This window comes from Vulpes vulpes, chromosome 13, assembly GCF_048418805.1.
Source record: "Vulpes vulpes isolate BD-2025 chromosome 13, VulVul3, whole genome shotgun sequence".
Classification (NCBI taxonomy): Eukaryota; Metazoa; Chordata; class Mammalia; order Carnivora; family Canidae; genus Vulpes; species Vulpes vulpes.
This window is the reverse complement of record NC_132792.1, coordinates 131,507,501-131,524,042: the sequence shown is the minus strand read 5'-3', so window position 1 is coordinate 131,524,042 and position 16,542 is coordinate 131,507,501. Positions and strand designations below refer to the sequence as shown.

The window sequence follows — 16,542 nt, the reverse complement described above, 5'->3', positions numbered from 1 at the left end:
GGCACGTGAGCAAAGAAGAATTAGCTTGGAGGCTTAGAGTTTCTGACATCACTGTAATTTTTTGGCGTTATGGATATTCCCGGGAAACTTTTTGGATGCTGCTGGGGAATTCCTCTTCACTGGGCTTGGACATATCCTCCTATTACTCACAGGAAGCGAGCTTCCCTATAAAGGGGCTCCAACAGGAGCAGTGCTCTGCTGTTCTTGGCTGACTTCACATCAGACCTGTGAACTGGTACGAGACAGAAGCAGCAGTGACACAATCAAGAATCAAATCGGCATCAAAACCACCGCTTCACAGAATAGTAAGTGCAAAGAGTCTTTCATGAAACAAGATTATCCATATGAATAGAGATGCAGAAAGCTTCACAGAATAGTAAGTGCAAAGAGTCTTTCATGAAACAAGATTATCCATATGAATAGAGATGCAGAAAGCCTTTTCACAAAAAGACTTGTTCAGGTTCTTGTTGTATTCAGACTCATTAAACTCTGGCTTTTCTCTTTCATCTACATGATGAAAATTTTAATTTTGTATGTGTGCAATCCCGTCAACTTCTTTGAAACAAAGATGATGGCACTGTTATCCTTTACCTAAAATCTTATGATACTGCTAAAAACATCATTGTAGAATGATCTCAGTAACTGCTACCTAAAATGTCTTTCTATAATGAATTTTGTACTCCCTCTCTCCACAGAAAGTCATTTCAAGACTAATTTTTTGATGAAAAGAACTCTAGAAGTCATGATCACTTCACAGCTTCTCCCTGCTCTTACTCTTGGTAAGTCAGTGTCATTTGTTAGACCAGAGTTTCTCATCCTTGACACTACTGGTATTTCAGACAGAATATCTGCTCCTCACAGGGAGCTGGTGCATTGTAGGATGTTTAGCAGCATCTCTGGCCTCTCTACACAATGTGTTCCAGCCTGGGCCAGGGGCAATTGACCTCTTTGTGTCTCAGCTTCCTAATGTATAAAGTGTTGATCATAGATAGCCTATTTCCCAGAGGCATTGTGAGGAGCCAGCATCACAGAAAGGGCATCAGACGGTGTGTGTTAAGTGCTCAAAAAGCTTAGTTACTCTGATTCTTATTCTACCGTAGTGGACATACTGATAGATTATGGTGGATGAGCGCAGGGAGGCTCAACCACCAAAGATAGGCGTAGTTTATGGTAGTTTCTCATCTGTACCCCTTCTTACTTTGGAAAAGGTGAAAAAAATTTGAGACATTCCAAAGGCCACTGTATGATGACAATAAGATTGTAAAAAGCCCAGTTAATACAGTCAAACCATAGCAGTGCTAACCTTCCCATGCCTTTCATCCTTTCCCCTTTAGTGCTTCTCCTATTTAAAGAGGGTGGAGCCTGGTCATACAATGCCTCCACAGAAGCCATGACTTTTGACGAGGCTAGTACTTACTGTCAGCAAAGGTACACACATCTTGTCGCGATTCAAAACCAGGAAGAGATTAAATACCTGAACTCCATGTTCAGCTATACACCAACTTACTACTGGATTGGAATCAGGAAGGTCAACAAGAAGTGGACCTGGATAGGGACCCAGAAGCTACTGACCGAAGAAGCCAAGAACTGGGCTCCTGGTGAACCAAACAATAAGCAAAACAATGAAGACTGTGTGGAGATCTACATCAAGAGGGACAAGGACTCGGGGAAGTGGAATGATGAGAGATGTGACAAAAAGAAGCTTGCCTTATGTTACACAGGTATGGGCTGCTGTGGGAGAGAGGTTCAGGCTGTGGGCATCTTGACAAGTTGCTGACAGCATGAAAACTCTGGTCTCTACTATGGTAATTTTCTGTTCTAAAAAATACAATTTTAAAGCATTCTATTTGGTATATTATATCTTTTTGCTTCTTTGTGTTAATGTAGGCAAGCATGTAGGCAAGAAAGCATATGTGTACGCATATGCATATATGTATGTCAATACATATATAGTATTATATATATTGTCTATGTATGTGTATAGTGTATACACATACAACACACTTTACTCATTTATGTGTAGGAGGAGAACTATCTTTCAAATTCATGATAAAGGGAATTTTCTATTCTTGATGCCAGTGACAGCTATACCCCTGACATCTCTACATTAACATCAAGGTTTAAGATAGCTGAGCCCTGGCGTTATGTGAAGCACTCCAGTTAAAATCTCTGGCAGTCCCTATAATTGGTGACAGCTCTGTCACACACTGCTGATCCTAAGTCCAAGGGAAAGCATAACAAGCACAATGATGATCCTCCTCATCATGGATTGTGTTTTCTGCAGCTGCCTGTACCCCTACATCCTGCAGCGGCCATGGTGAGTGTGTGGAGACTGTCAACAACTACACATGCAAGTGCCACCCTGGCTTCAGCGGTCTCAGGTGTGAGCAAGGTAAGTCCTTGGTTCACCCATTCCTTCACTTGAGTTAATAGCACCATCCTGTGTCCTAGATGACTTTGGTATCAGGTGTGCATGTCTTCCCTTCCCTGGGACATGTAGTGTCACGTGGTGCGTAAGAGCCAAGGCCATCATGCCTTGGCTTCAAAACCACTATTACTTACAGCACCTGGACTGGGTAGTTAAACTCCCTGAGTGCCAGCTGTCTCACTGTAAAATGATGGTGGTAATAATAGTATGAACCCCAATAGTTAGGTCTATGTGAATGAATGCATAGTGCCTGGCACATAGGAGGCATTTGATAAATTGTAGTTACAGTATCCAGGACTTTCTTATTTTATGCTGGGTGATAGAGAGCAGATCTGATGTGGTTTCTCCTTTCAGTTGTGACCTGTCAAGCCCAGGAGGCCCCTGAGCATGGAAGCCTGGTTTGCACTCACCCTCTGGGGACCTTCAGCTACAATTCTTCCTGCTTTGTCAGCTGTGACAAGGGTTACCTCCCAAGCAGCACGGAAGCCACACAGTGCACTTCCACAGGGGAATGGAGCGCTTCTCCTCCAGCCTGCAATGGTAAACCTCTCTCCAAATGCACACACAACATTCTCTAACTCATCCCTGTTGCCTTGGTTTTTGATCCAACTTACAGCATTTTCAAAACTCCAGGGAAAGTTCTTTTTGTTTTTGTTTTTAATAAGACTTCTTCTCCCAGCCAGCTTGTGCGGCCAATAGGGCACCTGCTTGGGTTGAGAGAGTTTTTATTATTGAGATGGGTGCTTCTGAGGCTCTGGTGGTGTGTAAGGGAGTGCCTATAGCAGTGGCACCACACTTTGAGAAATCTTCATGACTTCTCTCCCCCTGCCCGGCCTCTCTCGATGCAGTACATAAATTGAAGACCATGGTAGTCAAGCAGTCCTGACAGCGTTTTTTTTTCCCCCTCAGGCTTATCTTTCTAAGCTGGAGATGGAAACTTTTTGTGTCCAGGTCCTGCTGGGCTGACATAAATGAATGTGTTGTGTATGTCAGTATTCTTGCTGTCACCATTAGTTATAAATCCTGATCTAGAATCTGTTTATTTTTCTTTGTTTTTGCCTTACTTAAAATAGATCAGAGACATGATGAGGTATGTTAACACAGGCCAGAGACCACTCAGCATAGTCAAAGTATAAATCAATCAGGGAAGATGAAGGTATTAGGAAAAAGCATAAAAGCTTTATTGTGTCTGTGCATGCTTCCAAGAATTAACCTAGGACTTTGGGATCTGCTGTTTGAAGGCTGCTTCCTTGCCCTGTTATAAACTTCAACTCAATAGGAAGTGAACGTATCGTTCTTCTGTAAAATTCATGATGCTTTCTCAATCCCCAGTGGTGGAGTGCAGTGCTTTGACAAATCCTGCCAATGGAGTCATGGACTGTCTCCAAAGCTCTGGAAACTTCCCATGGAACACGACATGTACCTTTGAGTGTGAAGAAGGATTTGAACTAATGGGACCCAAGCGCCTCCAGTGTACCTCATCCGGGAACTGGGACAACAGGAAGCCAACATGTAAAGGTAGAATGGCTCCACAGCAAGATTTACTGTAAACATTCTTTTTCTCAACTTGTACTTTAAATGGTCAGACTTGCTAATGTCCATGATTACCTATGTTATAGCTGTGACATGCGGTGCCATCGGCCATCCTCAGAATGGGTCTGTGAGCTGTAGCCATTCCCCTGCTGGTGAGTTCACCGTCAGATCCTCCTGCAATTTCACCTGCAAGGAAGGCTTCCTGATGCAAGGGCCAGCCCAAATTGAATGTACTGCACAAGGACAATGGAGTCAGCAAGTCCCAGTTTGTAAAGGTAAGCCCAAGAGCTCCTCCTTTATACATCCCCTTCCTGAAAGGGCAGCGATCTTCAAACATGGGCTGTTAAAATGAAACTAGATGCCTACTTTGACTAGAGTAATCAGATGTGATGGGCAACATTATCTTCTATTTTGAGTTTCATACAAAAGAACCAAAGCTTACCTGGGGAAAGGATTGTATGTACTGAGAGTGCATGCTTTGCAGGTTTCTTGACTGTGCTGAGCAAATAGAGCTTTGTAGACATTGCTATGGAGTGGGCAGAGAGCTTAATCTAAGGGGAAATCACATGAGAAGATTTAAAGTGGGATTCTGAGAACATGACTTGATTTTAAAACTCTTAATACTTTTCTTCTGAAACTGCTCATGATTAGCAGTGATGAGAATGCACCAAGTGTGGTGTCATACATAAAGACACCCTTAATACATGCCTAAGTGCTAAAACTTAATTCATTTTAAAGCAAGAGCAGTGATGTTGAAAGCAAGCTATCACAAACTGGTATTCTTACAGCCAGATATTGTACACAATCATTTCTAGTGGTAAGAAGCCACAAGACCAAAGCCAAACTGCAAAGCAGACACATTTTATGTGCTGCCTCCTTACCTTCCTTATATTTTGGCATCATCCATTAGCATCCAGGACCCATAAATTGGTCTCTGACTATGTAAAATCTTTCTCTTGACTGTAACTTCAAGTGCTCAGGATCCACTGGTTCTCTTAAAGGCTGTCCTTTACCGAGGGCCATTATCAATGAAGGGGCTGGCATTCAAAGAAAACAGTCATCTTCCCAGTTGTCCAGGGATTAATGAAGAGCCTTGGTATCTCTGAGCATTGCTTTGTCCAAAATGAATGGATTCATTCATCAAATTCCAAGGACTCGCCAGTTCCACTGCAATCTTTTCTGACCATCATTTTGATGTCTCAGCTTCTCAGTGCAAGGCCTTGTCCAGCCCAGAGAGAGGCTACATGAGCTGTCTTCCTGGTGCTTCTGGAAGTTTCCAAAGTGGGTCCAGCTGTGAGTTCTTCTGTGAGCAGGGATTTGTGTTGAAGGGATCCAAAACACTCCAGTGTGGCCTCACAGGCAAATGGGACAGTGAAGAGCCCACATGTGAAGGTAAAGTTTTTGCTTTAATATTAAGATAAAAACTATTGAAGAGCTCAGGATTTGATTATGTGAGACACCTGTTGCTGCCTGATACAGACTTTTAATGTGCTCACTCATGTCTTCCAGCTGTGAAATGTGATGCTGTCCAGCAGCCCCAGGACGGCTTGGTGAGGTGTGCCCATTCCTCTACTGGAGAGTTCACCTACAAGTCCTCCTGTGCCTTCAGCTGTGAGGAAGGTTTTGAATTACATGGGTCAGCTCAGCTTGAGTGCACATCTCAGGGACGGTGGTCACAGGAGGTCCCCTCTTGCCAAGGTAGGACTGAATTCACACTTTAAGGAGTTAGGTCAAATACTTTGTATGTATCTGAAGCAGTATTGCCCCACGGGGCTTGATCCTAATTCCCTACATGCTGAAAACTAAGTGCTTATATGTTATGTTTACTGATGACTTTTCAGTCAGTGTTAGCCATTTTCCCAGGAGATTTTTGTTAACATCTACCTATGTGCTCATCATTTGCAGTGGTGCAATGTTCAAGTCTGGCAGTTTCCGGAAAGATGAACATAAGCTGCAGTGGGGAGCCTGTGTTTGGTGCTGTGTGTGCATTTGCATGTCCTGAAGGATGGACACTCAATGGCTCTGCAGCTCTGATGTGTGATGCCACGGGACACTGGTCTGGGATGCTGCCTACCTGTGAAGGTGAAGCCCTGATTGGCACTGGTTGTCTGGGGGACTGGAAGGAAGAAGGGGAAAGCAATGAACCATTCATTAAACCAGAAAGGTTCCCAAGGTTAATAAGCTGGAGAATATTTAATTTTGTGGTGATAGAGAGGAAACAGAAGAGGTGGCAAGTGACAAGGGGTACGGGTAACAGAATGGGTAACATTCTGACAAGTGGAAAAAGGGGAGATACCGGTCAAAGAAGGGAAAAGGAAACCAAGTAAGGGAGAGAGCACACATGCGGTATTGACCGAGGAGCAGTGGGTTCTGGCAGATAAGAGCTCTCATGGCAGTGGCGGGATACCGTCTGGCACGGGTGGTTTGGGCTGACCTCAGAGGCCTTTAGTACCTACCATGCCTCCTCCTTATGTATTGAAGTTGATGGCTAATCAATGTGCAAAGGAAAGGGCAAATGGCCAGAACAGAAAGACTTTAAATTCAGTTCCTTCTCATGACAGTTCTTCCTCCACTGTTTGCCTAGCTCCCACGGAGTCCAGCATTACCTTGGCAGTTGGACTCACTGCTGGGGGGACCTCCCTCCTGACAGTAGCCTCATTTCTCCTCTGGCTCCTGAAACGCCTGCGGAAGAGAGGTAAGGGAGCTTGTGAGCGTATCCCACCCAAAATGTTTTTGAAAAATGTCTTTTCTCCCCTCACTGATGAATCCTGTTTTCTCTTGCACATTTAAACAGTAATTAGACTCGAGTTGCTAGATAAACACTAATAAACTGCCATTAATTGAGCCATGGTCTTAGAGAAAGGGTTTATAGTACAACTCAAAGTGGGAAGAGTTTTAGGAAAAATAAAAGTTAACAGTGGACAACTCTAAGGGATGCTGTTCACCGGAATTCTGTGGTTCCCCTGGGAGCTGTGCAGTCAGACTTATGTAGTTAGTGCTCCCAGGAAATGGCAAAACATTTCCAAAATATTTATTTGGAATACAGGCTTAAATGTGGGGTATCTCCTGGGGACTTATGCAAACATATCTAGCCATTATGATTTGTTTGGTTTACAGAATATTTATTATTTTTCGAGTTAATTTCTGATATTTATAAAATGGGAAATCGCACATAAAATCTAGATTTGGGACTTCTCATGAAAAACTGGCAGATGAACTTGACAAGCTGAGGCTACAGCTATCCGCTGAGCCCTTAGGATGAAAGTGTGCTTTGCATGTCACCAAGATGTGTTTGTGCTCTGATTATTACAGGGTCCCCAAAGGAATGGTGTTCCCTGGTGAATAGAGCCATATTGTTTCTGAATTTGATATGTTTTTAAAAGTCTTTTAGTCCAAATTAATGGTTTTCTTTTTCTTGCAGCAAAGAAATTTGTTCCTGCCAGGTGAGTTGTATTCTTGTCTGAAGCATGCCATTGACTATTCTGTACATTTTTATCTGTTTGTGTTGGAAAACAGTGTTTGACTTAGTGTTCTCATGTATTCCACAGCAGTTGCCAGAGCCTTCAATCAGACGGATCCTATCACATGCCTTTGTAGTTATTTTAAGTCCAAAGGAATTAGGTAAGACTTGAAATCACATATGATTTTGAGAGAAGGTATCTGTTCTTCGTGTTCTGTTGCCCCTTGAATTCTCCAAACCTGCCTATTTTCTGAGGCAGAGTATTACCATCTTCACAGTGTTTTAAGGAAAGCTGTTTCGTTTCTTTGTAGAAGGAGGGGAAAGCAGCAAGGATCTGGCCTTTACATAGTGATTTCCCTTGTGAAAGTTAATAAGAATAATGATAGCTAACACTTATGTGATATTTATTATTTTCTACGTACTGCCCTAAGATAGGAATTGTGTGAGATAGGGACTGTTGCTATATTTCTTATCATATAGATGAAGAATATGAGGAACAGACAAGTTACATAACTTGCCTGAAATTTCAAAGCTAGTGAGCCAGAATTCAAACCCAGGTAGTCTAGATCTAGAACTGTGTTTTTGGCCACTCTGCTCAGCTTTGTGAGAGTTTGGAAGAATCAAGTCCTCCCTGAATAGATTTTGTAAACTAATAGACTTTATATTTTTAAGCAGTTTTAGATTTACAGAAAAAGAGAGCAAAAACTAGAATTCCAACATACCCCCTGATGCTCCAATTTCTTCTGTTATTAACAACTCAAGCTAGTGTGGCATTTTGTTACAACTGATGGGCCAATATTGATACATTATTATTAACTAAAGTCCACAGTTTACATTAGAATTCCTTCTTGGTTTTGTATATTCCATGGGTTTTGACAAGTGTACAATGCCATGTATCCACTGTTATGGTATCATACAGAATAGATTAGTTGCCCTAACAGAATAGGAGTTTGCTGTTCAAATTTGGACTCCCCAGTGACAGTGAACACAGTGGTTTGTGCTAGAAGGTGAATTTGGTTGTTGCTATTAATGCAGAATATTAAGTGTCCTGATGGCATGCACCCTTCCTTTGCAGGAACACCGGTACCTCCCGGGAACTAGAGCAATACTCTGATGATGGTAGAGACAGAGAGCACTCCTCTGGTTCCTGGCACTTCTCACCTCCCACAACCTGCCACCTTTACAGCTGAGAGCATGGCCCCCATGAGGACTTCAACGTTCCAAACTCCAGTGGGTGAGGCCAGCCTGCCACCAGCAAGACTCGGCTTTCTCTTTCCTCTTCTCAGCATCTGGAAAATGTTGGCTGATGGAGGGAAAACATGTTCTCTTCCAGGCAAAAGTGAAGAGACTCAGGGTCTGGAATCTCCGAATCCCTGTTCTAACTCTCTTCCCTGCTCACTCTGAGATCTCAGCAGAGAAACAGTATTTTGTGATATTATTTCTTTCTTTTGCTCCTCACTGTGTCTCAACTACTGATTACACGGTTACTGTCACTGGGATGAATAATTGTCAAGGAGTTTAGGGGAAACAACTTGGTCAAAGATATTCTATCACCAACATGCAAAAAAATATTTTAAATGCCCACAGGCGAGTACATGGGGGAAATCCTGCTTAATACTTTGTGCAAGGATTGCTAAGCACAGTCCTAATCCCTTTTACCCCTGTGGGATTCAGTGCATTTTAAAGAGTTCTTAGAGATTTTAAAGTGTTCTTTTATTTGCTTTGGCTAAAGTACAATTTTCCCTAATTCTTAATTCAGTGTAAGTGTTTAGAGACTTTAAAATATATGCATGTTAGGGCTATGATAGGGTAAAAGTTACTTATCACGGATCTTTGTTTATGAAAGGACTCTAATGTTATATCTGTAGTAAATTCATTTTTAAAAGGGGCAAATGCTGTCCCCAGTATTACGTGAATCAGTGTAAAGTTGTGAATGTTTTTACTATAGTTGCTTCTTAAAACATGAATAGTGGGGCACCTGGGTGGCTCAGTCAGTTAAGTATCTGACTCTTGACCTCAGCTCAGGTCTTAGTCTCAGGGTCATGAGTTCAAGCTCTTCATTGGGCTCCATGCTGGATGTGGAGCCTACTTTAAAAAAAAATAAAAATATGAGTAGTATCAGGAGAGTAGAACCTGCATGGCATATATTTGTACACTGTCAGCTATTTTTTCAGAGGTATGTGGTTTTCCATGGAAAAACTTCCGTGAGGCCATTTATGTATTATGTAAACATAAATGCAAACCAGTTAAGGTACACTTTTATGAATATCTTTGTTGAAAAAAACATATAGAAATATGGATGTGCTTTGCATTCTTACAAAGATGCTTGTCAGGTGCAATGTGTCAACATATAATTCTTGAATATTACATAAAATTTTAAATTCATGGTAGGAACTCACTGTGTAAAAGATTTGCCCAGTGGATTTTTTTAAAAAGTGAAGACTTTTAATATTTATTCCCTAATTGAGTTATTTTGTTTATTAGAATGTTCGTGAAGAAAGGAAAGCCTGTATGAGTGTTTATATTTATGTATAAAGGAGTTTGAAATTCCTAAGGAATCTCCAAGATTCGATTGATCATTGGCAGTGAGAAATTCTTGGCCCGTCCATCACCAGAACTTCTTGCTCCATCTTGCAAATGATGTGAGAATCAAAACTCTCCCTCACTTTCACTAATTTAGCATGTATTGAAAAATAAAAGTTTCAGATTAAGTGCTGGCTGCATGTTGGCAAAGGCAAAGCCAAAAGTAAACAGAGAAGAGGCTAAGGGTCAGAACGTCAGAGATTTTGACAGGGCAAAAGAACTCTGGGAAATAAAGCTACCTATGGAATAGGTACCTATGGAATACCTACTTATCATTTTCTCTGAAATTGCTCAAATATTGTAAATATGAATATTTGTATATACTGCAATGGAAATATTGTCTGGAATGTAAGTGTGGTCTGTGTTTGGGTTTGATAAAGTATTTTAAATTATGATTTTAAAATATTTTATAGCTTTTAAAGTATGTATTTATTTAGGCTTATGCCATACCTATTTTGTATTTGACATGGCAGTACAAAGTTTGATAATAAAAATGTTTGTATTTAGATCTGGGTGTAGGTCCTTTCTTAAAAGTTCTATTTTATTTGGATAAAATTCACGTACCATAAAACTCACCCTTTTAAGTGTACACTCCAGTAGTTTGGGTATATTCTTTTTTTGGGGAGGGGAGGCATATTCTTAAGATGGTGCAACCAACACTACAACAGAGCTTTGGATATAATAAAGGGGATTTTATTTTTCTTCGTACTGTCCAATGGTGCCAAATCCTTTCTATTAATAGCTCTTTTAATAATCCTTAACCGGCTGTATTCCATTCACACTGACAGCCTCAGAACAGACCCTTACCACCATCCCTGGATTACATGATAAAATCCCCAAAACTCATTTGTCTCCAGGGTCTTAGTTTGCTGTTGGGAGGGACTGTGTGGTTCCAAGTCATTGCCACAGGCCACAAGTCACACAAAATCTAGTCTTGCCTATCTACACTCCTCATTTCACACCATCCCCCTTTAGGCGTTATACTCTATCCACAATGGAGAGCTGTGTCTGCCCACTTGGTGCTTTTGAACACGTTAGCTTCTTTCACCTGGAGTTATCTACCCTCCCCATCTAGGAGATCCCCACTTTTTGCCTGTTTGACTCCTACTCAGGTTTCAGGTTCTCTGCTCAAATGTCCCTTCATGACAATTGACTGCTTAGACTAGGTCATCTCTTTAATGCTCTTACAGCACATAGTTTTCTTTCTTCCTTTAATTCTGATTAACTAATTATTTGTGTAATTGCTTAATGTCTGTCTTTTCTACTAGATTCTAAGTTCCTTAAGGGTAGGAACAAATGACCTTGTTCATTGCTGTGTTTCTGGAATGTAGCATATTCCCAATATGCTGTAGATACTTAACAAATATTTTGTGAATGTACGAATGAATAAGTGGACAAACAAATGCAAATGGGCTCACGATAAGGAGCAGGACCATTTTTCTCAAATGGAATGAATTGTCTCAGAAGGCAAGTTTTAAAATCCAATTATGGAGACAAGATATGTTTGGCAACAGTACAGAACAGAACAGAAAAAAAGAAGGAATAAAAGAACTAGTTAATGGCCTGGATGTTCAATGAGGTAAGATTGACAAGTGTTCCAGTGAGATACTTGAACACTAGATCTACAAGAATAGGCAGCAGTAATTAAAGAGTGAGATGCTGGAGTATGTGATTTTAGAGCTGATATAGTTTTGGGTGATGTCAAAGTTGAGGCTATGTCCAACTATGTCCAACCAAACTACTAAGGTAGTTTAAGCTGAGTGAAGGAGGATGCTATTGGAGAACTGGGCATCCAGGCTGTGGGGTTACTGGTTGTTGGGTGAGACTATGCATTCCTTCTACCCATGATAAACTCATGTTGGAAACTGCGGTGAACACAGCCTTGGTTGGCAGCAATGGACAAGTAAGCCTTGCAGTCATCTGTGAAGGGGGTTAGGCACAAGGGAAGGCCAGTGGTCCTTTTTATGGACCTAAGGCTTCTTCTGTCAATGGTACTCCATGACCCTTTGTTCAACCATCTCACGGTGGGCAAATAGTCCTCCAGAATTGGCTTCAGTCTCTCCAGGGTTTTGTGATGGTTTATAATGCTCATCTAATCATTCTAGTTCTGCCCTTTGGGGACCACAGAATACCCGAAAAACCACTCTTCTGACCACCATTCAAGTGGCTGCTAACATGTCCTATGACCTTGCTTACCCAAAATCTTCTCTTTAGATTGAATGTGCACTGTTTTTAAAATTATTGTTATTGAAGTTCATATAACATAAAAGCAACCATTGTAAAGTGTGTGATTCAGAGTGGTACATTTCATAGTGCTGTGCAATCACTACCTTTATCTAGTTAAACATATTCTCAACAAAGGAAAACCTTATACCCATGAAGTCAGTCAGTTCCCATTCCTCTCTCTTCCTAGCCCCTGGCAACCACCAGTTTGCTTTCTATTTCTATGGATTTGTCTATTCTAGATATTTCATAAAATGAGGTTGCACAATATCTGGCCTTTTGTGTCTGACTTCTTTCACTAAGTGTAATGCATTCAAAGTACGTCCACGTTATACCATGTATCAGTACTTCACTGCTTTTCATGGTTGAATCATATTCCATGGTATAGATGAATGTGTACTAACTTTAAGCCAAAATTTTCACTGAATGCTCAAGAAAAGTGTTTTTAATAAATACAAAATCCATCCATATGACTCAAAAACATCCATACAAAAATGCTTTGATAAAAGCCCAAAAACGTCATTGATGAACTCAGTGAGAGGAACTTAGTGAGGAGCTAAGTTGATGTGGTCTGAGTCCTCTAAAATCTAACTTGATATAAAATGTATAGAAAAGTGAATAAATTATGTGTATATCTGACGATGTCACTGAATAACTCCTCTCCGCCCCCACACCCCCAAAATCCCAAATTTGGTTGGACCTGAGGTCTCGCTTTCCTTGACAAGGGCCTGAAATTTCGGTGTATCATGTAGCCATGGTACAAGTCTGGAGTCTGGAGGTAGTTTTGGCTGGGTGCGGGTGCCAGACGACCTAAACCAGCTTGCTTTTTTTTTTTTTTCTTCTTCAAAATAAGTTTAATACAAAGGATGTAAAAATCTCTAAATCAAAAAAGTGGTTCGTCTGACCTACTGGGTGTCGGGAGAGAACGTCACAGAATGAAAGTGAAGACAACAGCTTGACTTCAGATGGAACTGGACTATTTGAAATGGCATTTCCAGGAAAACTAGGCACTGATCTCTAGAAGGAAATTCACTCCTTACTGAAGCTATTTCTTGAGCCAATACGGCTGGTTAACATTTTCACTAGTGTGGAGGCCCCATTCTCCCGACGCGGAGGACGACCTCCCCGATTTCATCTCAGGGTCGGGTCTGTGTCTTCCCACACTGCAACTGTCTGTATTATAGAAGGTACCTGCTGCTTACCCACTTAAACTACTCTTCGAGTTGATTGGAAAAACTTTGCTTAAAAAACCAAGGGTAAGAAAAGGCATCGCGTTATCTCATCCAGGCTGCCCGCCCCAGCCCCCCAACTAGAGGCATGCCGGGTGGGGGGATGGGTGGGGGCACGGGCGGTCCTGGGGGGGGTGTGGACAGCCAGAGGGGGGTAGCTGGCAGGTGGCAGGCCCAGGCCTGGGGGAGGGGGAGGGGCACTGCGTGGGTTGGGGGGCAGGCGTGGGTGTGGGGAGGATGTTGGGGTTGTAGGTGGGGGGAGTAGGGGGCATGGCAGGAGGGGGGAAGGAGGCTGGTGGAGGGGGCACTAGGGGAGGGGGCGGGTTGGGGGGGTAGACGTGTAGGTGGCAGGGCAGGTGCGCTGGCGGGTCATAGGCTGGGGGCCGGGTGCCATACGAGGGGCCCTCGGTCTTCACCATGGACTGCAGGCTCTGGTGGCCCCCTCCCGACATGTAGGAGCTGGTGGTAGACGTCGCGGTCACGCAGCTGGAGGGCGGTGGGGGCTGCAGGTGCCCGGGGGCAGGTGGGCCGGAGGAGGAATCTGGACTCTGGGGAGCTCACTGGCATCCACAGGGTCCGGGGGCTCCGCCTCGCCTAAGGGGGCCCAGAGGGGAGGCTTCGGGTCTGCAGGGGGTGGGCCGGAGGCAGTGGAGGGTGAGCGGTCTCAATTTGGGGGATTTAGGTGGCGGTGTTTCTGCTGCTTTGCTCTCTTCCTTGGGAGAAACAACCATAGTGGCTTCGCCGGCGGGCGGGGAGGACTGGGCGCGGGGAGGACTGGGTGTGGGGAGGACTGAGCTGCAGGGAGGATTGGGCGCGGGGAGGACTGGGCGCGGGGAGGACTGGGCGCGGGGAGGACTGGGTGCGGGGAGGACTGAGCTGCAGGGAGGACTGGGTGCAGGGAGGACTGGGCTGCGGGGAGGACTGGGCGCGGGGAGGACTGAGCGCGGGGAGGACTGAGCTGCGGGGAGGACTGGGCGCGGGGAGGACTGGGCTGCGGAGAGGACTGGGCTGCGGAGAGGACTGGGCTGCGGGGAGGACTGGGCGCGGGGAGGACTAAGCTGCTGGGAGGACTGGGCTTTGGGGAGGACTGGGCTGCGGGGAGGACTAGGCGCGGGGAGGACTGGGCTGCGGAGAGGACTGGGCTGCGGGGAGGACTGGGCGCGGGGAGGACTAAGCTGCTGGGAGGACTGAGTGCGGGGAGGACTGGGCTGCGGAGAGGACTGGGCGCGGGGAGGACTGAGTGCGGGGAGGACTGGGCTGCGGGAGGACTGGGTGCGGGGAGGACTGGGTGCGGGCTGGCTTGTCGGGCCGCAGGCCCTGCTGCGGCGGGGGCTGTGTGGGCGGGCGGCTGCGAGGCCTTCTGCGCTGGCTGGGGCGGTGGCACCTGTGGCGCTTGCGGTGTAGACTGGGGAGGTGGGGGCTGCTGCAGCTGGTGGGGTGTGTGATGAGGCATCTGTTGTTTTCCTTGTGGGTAAAGATCCAGGATTGGGTGGCAGATGTCTTCCAGAACGTCCACAGGGACATCCTGCACAAACTGCTCCCACCATCTCCTATACATGGGTTTGGAGTTTCCATTCTCCTATTTCAAATTTGCACAAACGTCCTGTGCGATACATCACTGCCACTGCTATGATCTCTGGCTCCCACTAGTGACAAGGTCGTGCAGAGACTGTCATTTACAAACGTCCATATAATTTGAAAGAACTTTTGAATTTTGTTTTTATTGCCTTTGAGTTGTTTGGCTGCTTGAGGAGAAACTGGTATGGATGTTCCACCTGTAAATCACACTTTAGGGATCCCTGGGTGGCACAGCGGTTTGGCGCCTGCCTTTGGCCCAGGGCGCGATCCTGGAGACCTGGGATCGAGTCCCACGTCGGGCTCCCGGTGCATGGAGCCTGTTTATCCCTCTGCCTATGTCTCTGCCTCTCTCTCTCTCTCTCTCTCTCTCTCTCTGTGTGTGACTATCATAAATAAATAAAAAATTAAAAAACTATTTAAAAAATAAATCACACTTTATGGCCTGGAGTAGGATTCTCTCTAGAGCCATCACTTCTTCCTTTGGATCATTTCCAAACTGGCCAAATTGTACATCATTTAATAAACTACAAGCTGTTTTGATGATATCTTTACATTTCTTTGGCGTTTCTTCTACTTTCCCAGCCAGAAGGAGACAACAAGCTCCCGTCACATATCTTGGCAATTGCTTGAAGGAATGAAACATGTAGAAGCAATTAAAATAAATCATTCCAGTTGCCAGGGTATCATAGTGTAATCCCAAGCGTGTGCCCACATCAAAGATGAACAGAACCCCTTTTTGGTGACACGGGGCCTCAGTGGCTGGATCGAGTCCCTCCAGCTGTGAGGGTGTAGGAGCCAAGTCTTTCTTATTCCAGTACCAACATGGTTTTGTGTGGTCCAGGTTTGCTGAGGTTACTGAAGGGCTTGAATTTTCTTTATTCTCCTTCATTTATTGAAGTAGACTTGTTCTTTCCAGAAGATTTTCTGAAAATGTTAGAATCCCCCCACCTCAGGCAAGCCCCTTAGTGATGTCTTTCCTCGCCAACTGCCCTAAACCAGCTTTCTAAGAAAATCCTAGATCTCAGCTTTCAAAGAAGAGTAAGAATGTCCAACAAACCAGTAGAATAACAAAGATATCCAACAAAATAATAAAACTTAAAAAAAGGGGAGATAAAGTCTTTCCTTAAAAGAAGAAAAGGACATTTGCAGTTTGTTTATTCACTTATTCAACTGGCATTTATAGAATGCTGGACCTTCTGCTACTGAAAATATAGAGAATTAATATTCTGAAAATTCTACTGCTGTATTTTAAGTTTATAGGTGGATTATAATAACCTATTTAAATGAATAGCTGAGCTCTGGACATCTCAGAGAACAAAAATGATTAGGAAGCAGGTGCCTGACCATGTAAGATTTTGTGAGCCATCATAAGGACTTTAGATTTTACTCTGTGTGGGGTGAGAAGCCATTGGAGGATCTGATGTGTGTTCTTGTGTTCTGGTCATCTTCTTCCCCTCTGCCACACCCCCCTCACTATCTATGCATTCTCAGGCCTCCCTGCCCTGTGT

The 16,542-nt window shown here is 43.9% G+C and overlaps 1 protein-coding gene, 1 long non-coding RNA gene and 1 pseudogene across 4 annotated transcripts in view; 1 reads left to right on the top strand and 2 right to left on the bottom strand.

Annotated features, from left to right (window-relative positions):
* LOC140594989 (uncharacterized) overlaps positions 1-16,542 on the bottom strand; it is a 134,291-nt gene that overhangs the window by 21,927 nt on the left and 95,822 nt on the right. The window lies entirely within an intron of this gene.
* On the top strand, positions 199-10,510 carry SELE (selectin E). Of its 3 annotated transcripts, XM_026003334.2 has the most exons (14): positions 204-305; positions 696-779; positions 1,335-1,721; positions 2,285-2,392; positions 2,783-2,968; positions 3,761-3,946; positions 4,048-4,236; positions 5,165-5,353; positions 5,471-5,659; positions 5,867-6,043; positions 6,546-6,656; positions 7,383-7,404; positions 7,510-7,582; positions 8,497-10,510. In XM_026003334.2, exons 2-13 carry the CDS (start codon positions 722-724, stop codon positions 7,556-7,558), a joined length of 1,851 nt encoding a protein of 616 aa, XP_025859119.2. In that variant the 5' UTR covers positions 204-305; positions 696-721; the 3' UTR covers positions 7,559-7,582; positions 8,497-10,510. The 3 variants fall into 3 exon arrangements, with proteins under 3 accessions (XP_072589063.1, XP_025859119.2, XP_072589062.1); XM_072732962.1 differs by lacking the exon at positions 7,383-7,404 and having other exon boundaries at positions 199-305; positions 6,546-6,668; positions 7,490-7,582; XM_072732961.1 differs by lacking the exons at positions 6,546-6,656; positions 7,383-7,404; positions 7,510-7,582; positions 8,497-10,510 and having other exon boundaries at positions 5,867-6,394.
* Positions 13,492-15,982, bottom strand: LOC112923453 (cyclin-K-like; annotated as a pseudogene).